This window comes from Nesoenas mayeri (genome assembly GCF_963082525.1).
Source record: "Nesoenas mayeri genome assembly, chromosome: 1".
NCBI lineage: Eukaryota > Metazoa > Chordata > Aves > Columbiformes > Columbidae > Nesoenas > Nesoenas mayeri.
The window spans coordinates 116,006,638-116,015,651 of NC_137541.1; the positions used below are offsets into that span (position 1 = coordinate 116,006,638).

General features: G+C 47.6%; 1 protein-coding gene across 1 annotated transcript; it reads right to left on the bottom strand.

Moving 5' to 3' along the window:
- Positions 1 to 3,063: 3,063 nt before the first annotated feature.
- RPL8 (ribosomal protein L8) lies at positions 3,064 to 7,683 on the bottom strand. The gene is made up of 6 exons (XM_080363647.1): positions 7,564 to 7,683; positions 6,968 to 7,111; positions 5,475 to 5,616; positions 4,748 to 4,966; positions 3,547 to 3,662; positions 3,064 to 3,264 (listed from the first exon to the last, which is right to left on the bottom strand). The coding sequence occupies exons 2-6, from the start codon at positions 7,103 to 7,105 to the stop codon at positions 3,106 to 3,108; spliced, it is 774 nt and encodes a 257-aa protein (XP_080219773.1). The 5' UTR covers positions 7,106 to 7,111; positions 7,564 to 7,683; the 3' UTR covers positions 3,064 to 3,105.
- Positions 7,684 to 9,014: the final 1,331 nt, after the last annotated feature.

Here is a 9,014-nt window from a genome sequence, read left to right on the forward strand (position 1 = left end):
ATTCCTTCCTTGTCACATTGTTAGTTCTCTTAATTCACCCAGTCATGTAACCTGCTGGAGTTCACCGTGTATTCTACAGCTTGTCAAGTTAGACCTTCAGTTTGGAAAACATATTTCAGTGTACTGATGTTTTTAATTTTACGTTGGTCTCTTTAGAGCCTACTTTGTTTTAGCCACTCACTTTATTTAATTCCCCCTTCCCTCTCCCTTCTTTTCAGAAATTTTTAGCACCTGTGGTGCTAATGCCTGAGAGGGAGCATTTTGCCCCTGGAAAATTTTTATCTTGTGCTGTGGTCACTTGCTAATATCAGTGTGGCTTTTTAATTTTAAAATTATATGTTACTAGGCTTAAAGTAGTTTCTCCTCCAAAGAAATTAGTTTCTGCTGTTGCTCTTCTATATTTTGTCCTGTCAGATCATTTGGCCGCCTGGCTGTAGGTACCCACTGTTTCACTAAGCAGCCACTGCTCTCAGACCTCTCCATTGTGCACCAAGGGGCTTGGCTTGGTGTCGCTGGCCTTTGTACCACCTTCAGCACACTCATGAATTGTGCTCTGTGTGGACATGGACAGAGGCTCCCAACAATTTTTTCAAGCATCATCTTGTGTAACATTCCACCTCTGACTTCTCCTCCTCCTCCAGTTCATTTTGTCCGACTTAGTCCTGTCCTACTGCTCTGAAGTGTGTGTTGCCCCAGGGACCAACTTATGACCTATTCACATGCATAAAGCTTTTATGTGTGGACAGACGGACATCCTTAGTTGACTGGCATAAACATCCTGTTCAGCACAGCTGGGGGGTGATGTTTGGAATACACTCCATGATGTTTCACAACCCAGTCTTTCATCTCCAGGCAGTCTTTCCAAAGGAGCAGTTAGAATGCGTTGTGAGCGTTCAGACCTATAGGATGCAAACACAAAAGATAAGCCTCCACTTTGTAGCAAACTTTACAACAAGAGCCTACACTTTAATAACAGTTAGTTGCCATGAGCAGTTATTTCTTAATTTGGTGAATGGACTCACATCTTCAAAATCTTCATACTGCTGTGTGAATTTAAAGTGATATTTAGAATTGCATCCTATATATTTACATTAAATGCGTTTGTAGCTGCCTTCAGCACTACAATATGGTACTTATTTATGCAATTATTCCATACCTGTAGATTTAGCGCACCGATACTCCAGCTGTTGGCTGTGAATGGGGGACAGTCTGTGGCTACTGCTGGAGCCTGGGACCAAGGCAGCAAGTGGTGTCAGTAAGAGTCTACCCCTTCCCTAGAAAATATGTGGAGCCAACAAACCCAAGTGTGGATGGAACCCACAGCTTCTGCAATCCTTTAGATGCATTGAACGCAAATTGCTCTGAAAGTTCTTTGTACCAATGGTCTGAAAGAACAGGTTTCATGCAAAAAAATGTCTGTATTGAACATATTGTGAAATCTTTCTTAACTTGGTTCTTGTCAAGGTGGTCATCTGAAGATTAAATACTTAACTGTTTTTCTTCTGATCTTGTTTGAGAGTGGGTAAAATTGAAATCCATGCCAGCAGCATACAGGCACATAAGCAAGAGCTCCTGACCTCATGGCAAAAACATGAGACATGAACTTTCACAACCTCTGATGGTATGGCAGGTATTGCTTTTTAGGTTTTTTTTTTTCCCCAAATGTGATATTGTGTTTCTTCAAGGAGTGTGGTTGGTTTTTCTAATTATGTTTTCCTCCCTAGATGCATGTGGCCAGCTACAGTATTATTTTTGTGAGTGGATATGGAAAATAACTTCTTGCTTCACATTCCATGGGATTCTTTTCAATATAAGGTCATACTTGTACGTGCAGGTGTGTCACGGGCATTTTGGTTGCTGCATGAGCTACCCTGCACCCTTAGGGAAAAGAATCTTTTGCTCAGAGGAGCGAATTTGCTTTTGTATTCCCTCCACCTTGTCATGTCTTCCAAAGGATCCTTGCTTTGCCATGTTTGGGAACATCTCACCCCCTGAGGAATCCACACCTCTTCTGGTAGCACTTCGGGCTTTGTAGGAGTTATCACAACAGGCTGAATGAGATGACCAAAGGCCACCTGGGATCTGACCACTTCCCTCTACCACTGCAAAGAGCAGCAGAGCTGCAGTGGTGCCCTCAGCACTGCGGTCTCCAGCAAAGCCAGAGGTGCTGCAGAACATGAACAGGACTCCTGGCTTGAGTCTGCTCAGAACTGAACTTGAGTTCCAGCTGCTTTGGTAGATTTTTTTTTTACCTCCAAAGGCCAGTTCAGGAAGGCTGTGAATTAAGCCATTTTGTAATAAGCTCCCATACCTTTTATCTAATTCCCCACCCCTCCAACATGCCAGCTTTTCACAGGACAATCACTTGTAGGAGAACACAGCTTCCTCACGGGAAGCATTAGTGCCATCACCTGTGTTAGTGCAGCACATCATGCTGTCCTGCCATGAAAAGCTGGACCCCCCCTTTGCTGAACCACCTACACAGGAGAGATTTTTAAAGCCGTTTGCCCTTTCTGAACACTGATGAGGAAAGGTGGCAGGTTGCATAATACTTCAAACTTTTGAGTTTTGCTCAGGAGGGAAGGATCTTCACTTCAGTTGAAGCTTGAGAGTTCAAAAAGGAAACCCCAACTTGACAGTAATAGTAGCTGAAACACCTCTGTAGAGTTCTAAAACTCTCACAGGCTTTTCCTCCAAAGAAACATCACAGGTAAAAAATGAAAAACAAGTGCTAGGGTCTATAAACTTCAAAAACTGAGCACCCTTTAACCATTTCAGCTTGTTTCCTAAATTAAACCAGCTAACTAAGGAATTACTTCAGCCTAAGGAACCACATAAACTAGGCTGGTGTTAACATGTCACCTGGGGACAAGAGCTTCTACATAAACTGTTATTCCAGCCTGTAAGACCAGCTTACAGAGTGAAAGCGCTGGCTGAAAGAACTCCTGCTCTTGAAGGCAGGGGAAAAAAAACTTCATCTCCACTCACAACCTTCCCCTGTTGAATATTATCCCTGTTTTAGCCACACTACAACAACAGCTTAAGTTAAGCTTCACACAAGAGTTATGTTTGAAAAATTTATTCTGTAAACTCCACATGGGGTCTTCAGTTCTCCTTCTCCTGCACAGTCTTTGTTCCACGCAGTCTGCCTGTACGACGGGCAGCGATGAGACCAACTTTGCGCCCAGCAGGAGCGTCCCTCCTGATGGTTGAAGGCTTGCCAATGTGCTGATGGTTACCACCGCCAAAGGGATGTTCTACAGGCTGTGGAAAAGGAAATCAAGTCATCAGTACAATTAAACAACAAAAATGAGTAATGACGTTAAACAGCAGTAAACTGATGCAAGGGAACAAAAAAATTTAACTGCTTCATTTTTCATACAGTGCAGCAACCATGAAGTGCTGCTAACTACCCTAATTAACTGTGCAATCACAGGGTAGTCTGTGGAGCTTTCCAGACCCATGCCAGACTGCTCCCCATATCAAACAAACTCTTTCTAAACTGTAAAAAATTGAAGTGAAAACTCTAAGTGCAAGTCAACTCACATTCATGGCCACACCACGGACACGCGGCCAGCAGTTTCTCTTCGCCTTGTATTTGTGATAGGCACGGCCGGCCTTCAGGATGGGCTTGTCAATACGACCTCCGCCAGCAACAATTCCTGAAAAAAAATTACAGGAATGATCACAAGTGTGAAAGGAAGAGATTAAGAACAAGGCTAATTCCTAAGAATATTCAAGGTCTAGGAACAGGCTTCTGAAGACTAACTGCAAAGTAACCCAACTGTATGTTCATCCAGTGTTTTCCAGCCAACAAACAGAAGATGAAGCTCACGCTACTCGCCACACATCAAGTGATCCGCAAGGAGGCACACACTTTAATTACAACTTTTCAATCCATACATATAGGATTTAGTGCTTTTTCTAAAGCATTACCCATTTTTTGCTAGAATGTCTTCAGAAAAAAGAAGTTTTGCTAGTGTTACCACTAAAGAAAGTGTGAATTTGAAGAGCTCAGTGGCCTTTAGAGCCCTTCGAGGTTTAATAGCTAGTTATCTCTGTATTTATTCAATTCTACTACAGTAACAGACCACAGACTATTAATTTTGATGTCTTGTATTTGGATGTAAGGACACTTGGTAACTTCTGTCTCACAGAGACAAATAAAACTGTTTGAGTCTAATGTTGCTCTCTCTCTGCTTGCATCTTTAATGCTTTCCCAGGACTACATCAAATGTCAGAAAACTAGTACAGCTGTCAGTTAGGTGTGTAACAAACCTGGTAAGAAGTTTCCTTCTTAACAATGGTATTTTTATACATTGTCAGACCTTCCAGAATACGTCACATAAACGACAACACCTATAGGAGCCTGAAGTACTACTCCTGTAGGTTTAGTCACTGTATCAAAGGCAGGCAGCCATCAATGTCATTTTCTGCAGATGTTCCTCCCAGAGGACTGCAGATTTTGCAGGCTGAGTGATTCCATCACAACTTGAGGACAATCAGCATCTCCTTTTCTGTCCTCTCACTAGGTCAAACTATCTCCAAGTTTAAGTTCCCATTAACAAAAGCAAAGTATAATATATCCATGCTAGGCACCTGTACACAGACTGTACCTGTGCATAACCCTAACTCCAACCTGTACATTACACTATCTTCTAGGCAGCATTGGGAACTGGAGCCCCACTTGAAAGCTTGCTTAGCAGTATATAAACTCAGTGGCAAGTTCACAGTTGTCACTTCTTACCAACAACAGCTCTGTTTGCAGAAGAAATCACTTTCTTGGAGCCAGAAGGCAGCTTCACTCTGGTCTTCTTCGTTTCTGGGTTATGAGAGATAACAGTGGCGTAGTTTCCAGAAGCACGGGCCAGCTTTCCACGGTCACCAGGTTTCTCCTCGAGGCAGCACACAATGGTGCCTTCTGGCATGGTGCCCACAGGCAGGACATTGCCAATGTTCAGCTGAGCTGCAAACAGCAATCACATCATCTACAGCTTCATTCAGGCTCCTGTACGTAAATTGCAATTCTATAAAACATGTGTCTCTGTGCACAGAAAGTGGGGGCACCACATAAACACTTAAGCAGCAACAGGCAGGCACTTTTTGACTTGAAACATTCTGAAAGGCAGCCAAAATGGGATTCTAGATAGGACAATTTAAAGACAAGAACTGCAATTAGGCTTGTTAATCAAAACAGGCTGCTTGAGGAGACAGTCATCTCCAGGAAAAAAAAAAATCTAGGTTTGCCTGAAACCAGTGGAAGCTGTGAGAGCTCACCACTGCACTTAAACATCCTGAACTTCACACAGACACATTCCTGTGCAACCTGGTGTTCCTGCTCCAGCAGGGGGATTGGACTAGATGATCTTTCGAGGTTCCTTCCAATCCCAAACATTCTGATTCTGTGTATGCAAATGACACTCGCCTTAGCCCTCTGAACCTGCCCATGCAACACGCTTCTCATCCTAACTCACCTTTCTTGCCGCAGTACACAAACTGACCGGTATGGATACCCTCAGCGGCGATGAAAAGCTCGGTTCTTTTCTTAAACCGGTATGGGTCACGGAAGGCAATCTTGGCAAGGGGAGCGCCTCGGCCGGGATCATGAATGATGTCCTGTTGGAACGCAGATGTGCTTTAGAAAAGGATACCGCATTTGTTGCGGGTTCTGCAGAAACGGAAGAACTAGAAAAACTGGAGATGACTACTGCTGAGATAATTCTCACTAGGGTCCCCTTTTCTCGGAGAGATCTTAATTTCTCCTGACATGAATGAGCTGAGGATTCACATTTGTAAGAATACAACCTCAAATATCTGTATCATAAATCAATGACTCTAGTTAAGTGTGCTGCTTGAAACTAATGGTTTTATTCCTAACATGCTGAACTGTTTTATTCCTGACATTCTGCAGATATCAGGTCTCTCCGTACTAAGCAATTCACTTTCACTAGCTGCCTGATCACCCTTGAGTGGAGACAAAGTTGGACACAAACAGCAGCTTCTCCAAGTGTCTTCTTCAAACTGAAGCATTTCTAACATTCTGATATTAAGTACACCAATGTTATATAAGTCTCTAAATATGGAAGCACAGAGCTACCATTTCTTTTTCTCCTGGAAAAATGTCAATGCTGTTCCTATAGTACATTAATATTCCAATACACAACCATGCATTTAGATTACAGCTAAGTAATTAAAGCTCTTTCAGATATGTCTGTTCTCTAGGAACACACAGATGTTGTTGATGTCCAGCATTAATGTTTTTTCTGCTGTTTTCAACCCTATCAGGCAAAAATCCCCATGTCCTAAGTAACTGCCTGCCTACCTTTTATTACCAAACTCACCTACAGTAAGTGGGAAGAGTGTTCTTTCTCCAGCCTGAAGATGACCTTGCTCTTAAAGGCTCAGAGCACCCAGCCACATACCCACTGGTCCTGTTTGCAGTCTAAGTTGCTGACACCCCAAAAAACCCTACAGCATACCTGAAACACTCTACCATACCCCACATAAAGGTATTGCCTTGCCCCTGCTGCTCAGAGTTATGACAATGGATTCTAATCAGTGTTTACGAACACTGTTGGAACTTTTTTTGTTTTTTCTTAAAGATGCAACCAGCTATGGGCACAACTCTCCCCACCCAGGTTTCATGAGGTACTGAGAGATCTCAGGTGATATAGAAGTACACTGGTATTGCTACATTAGCAAAGCTCTCACAGAAAATCGTACTGACGCCTATGTGCTGCCACTTTCTTTACTAACACGCTGTTATAAACCCAAAGCGGTTCAGCAATTCAAGGAACCAGGCTTTAGCAAAACATGAGAAACCTGAACAAGCAAGAACCAGAACGGCTTTCAGCACGGGTGACAGGACTTCACACCGCGCACCCAAGCGGGGCGCAGCGGGACTGGTGCCCGGGCTGCTCCATGGTGAGGCCGCCGAGGCACCCGCGGTCGGCGCCCCGTGCCGTACCTTGACGATGCCCTTGATGTACCCGTGCCTCTCGGCGAAGTCGACGGCGCGGAGCTTGGCCGGGCCCTTGCGGTGCTTCACGTGTGCGCGGAACACGGACCCCGCTCCCTTCCGCTGCCCCCGGATCACGCGGCCCATGGCGCCCTGTGGGCAGAGGGCGGCGGGCGCCCGTCAGCAACGCCGAGCCCCGGCACCCGCCCCTCCCCCCCACAGCCGCCGCCGGTAACGCCCGGCCCGGCCGCACCGGGCCGCAGCTCACAGCCCGGGCCGCAGCTCACAGCCCGGGCCGCAGCTCACAGCCCGGGCCGCAGCTCACAGCCCGGGCCGCAGCTCACAGCCCGGGCCGCAGCTCACAGCCCGGGCCGCAGCTCACAGCCCAGGCCGCAGCTCACAGCCCGGGCCGCATCGCAGCGGCCCGGCCGCCCCCGCGCGGGAGGGAGGCGCGGAGCAAAGCCGGGGTAGCGCCAGGGCGGGCGGCGGCGGCGACCGCGCCGCGGGTTCGGGGGGATGGCGGCGGATGAGGGATGGCGGCGGATGAGGGATGGCGGCGGATGAGGGATGGCGGCGGATGAGGGACGCGGCGGCCGGGCTCCTACCTCCTCCGCGGCCTGCCTGGGAAAGAAGGAAGCGGCGACGTCACCGCGGCGCCAAGGCTCTTCCGGCGCGGGGAGGGCGGGCGAGCGGGCGGCAGTCGCGCAGCCGTGACGTCACGCCGCTGCCAGGTAACGGAGCCCTCGGAGGGGGTGGGGTTGCTCCTGCGCTCGGCCCCGCCCCGCCAGTGACGTCATGGGCCGGGCGGCTCCGCCCACCCGGAGGCGCCGCGTCCTCGGGTCCCCCTGGGGCCGGCCCGGGCTGACCTGGCGGTGCCGGGCGGAGGCGGCGGCGGCAACGGGGAGCCGGGCGGGTTCGCTCCACACCCCCACCCGGGGAGCGCCGTGTCGGGCGGAGGCGCCAGCCCGGGCGGGAACCTGAGGCGGTTGCCCGGCGGCTTTTGACGCGGCTCTGAGGGGCTCGGGGGAACCGCCCCCGCCGGGTGTCTCACAGGTCATCGCTCCGTTGTTTTGTTCTGTTCTGTGGTGCAGTTTTTTGCTTGTTTGGTTTTGGTTTTTTGAGGCAATTACCGGTTAAAAATTCGGAGGGCTGATAGCCTGTTGCCTGGGAGACCTTGCGTAAACAACCAATTCCTCGGGCCGAGAGCTGTTCCTAAAATAAGCCATCATGCCGAAACCTTCCTTAATGAGCCCAGCTGAAGATGCTGTTTGCAGAAAAGAGGCTCCTTGGCTGATCATACATTTTTTTAAGATTTCTGTGTTGTGCAGTTTAACAGCTACAGATTTCACGTTAGGAAGTGACTGAAAAGGAAGACCCTGCAGCCACCCTAAGCTGCCTTTGCCAGATTTTTATATTAATTAGGGCATAATTTGAGAGAGAATGCAAAGCAGCGGTAATCGTCTTAGTGCTCCTAATCAACTTGTACTACGCCCTGGAAGGGGAATTGAAAAGTGCCTTAACTGCTTTAACAGTTGGTTAGGTTTCAGCATCAGAGGCCCTTTTCCCCAAAGAGGTCAGTGCTGATGACCCAATTCGCTGGAGATGGACTTATTTGACTTCAGACTGACTCACTGGAAATGAAGAAAAGCTCATCAGTGTAGGCCCATACACACAATGTTCTCCTTGCCTTGAACTGAGAAGCAGCAGAGCATTCTGTTTTTCCTTGACAGGTAGATGAGCTTTCCCACATGAGGCTTCCCAGAACAAATGGAAGTCATACCACTCATTACAGGCAAAAAAATCCTAAAACTAAGGGCTCTGAGTCACAATCCTTGTCAGATTCAGCCACTGCAGGTAAAGAGACGAGCACAGCCAGTTTTGTCCACCCTCCCCATCTGCTGGAGGTGACTATCCCTCCCAACAAACAGCTGACACGCCACCTTCTCAACCTCAGTCCCGTTTGACCTATTGCACCTTGATGGATTACAACAAACTGCCACTTATTTTGGTTTACATTGATACACTGAGTGAATAACTAGAGACTTTGATTTATGCT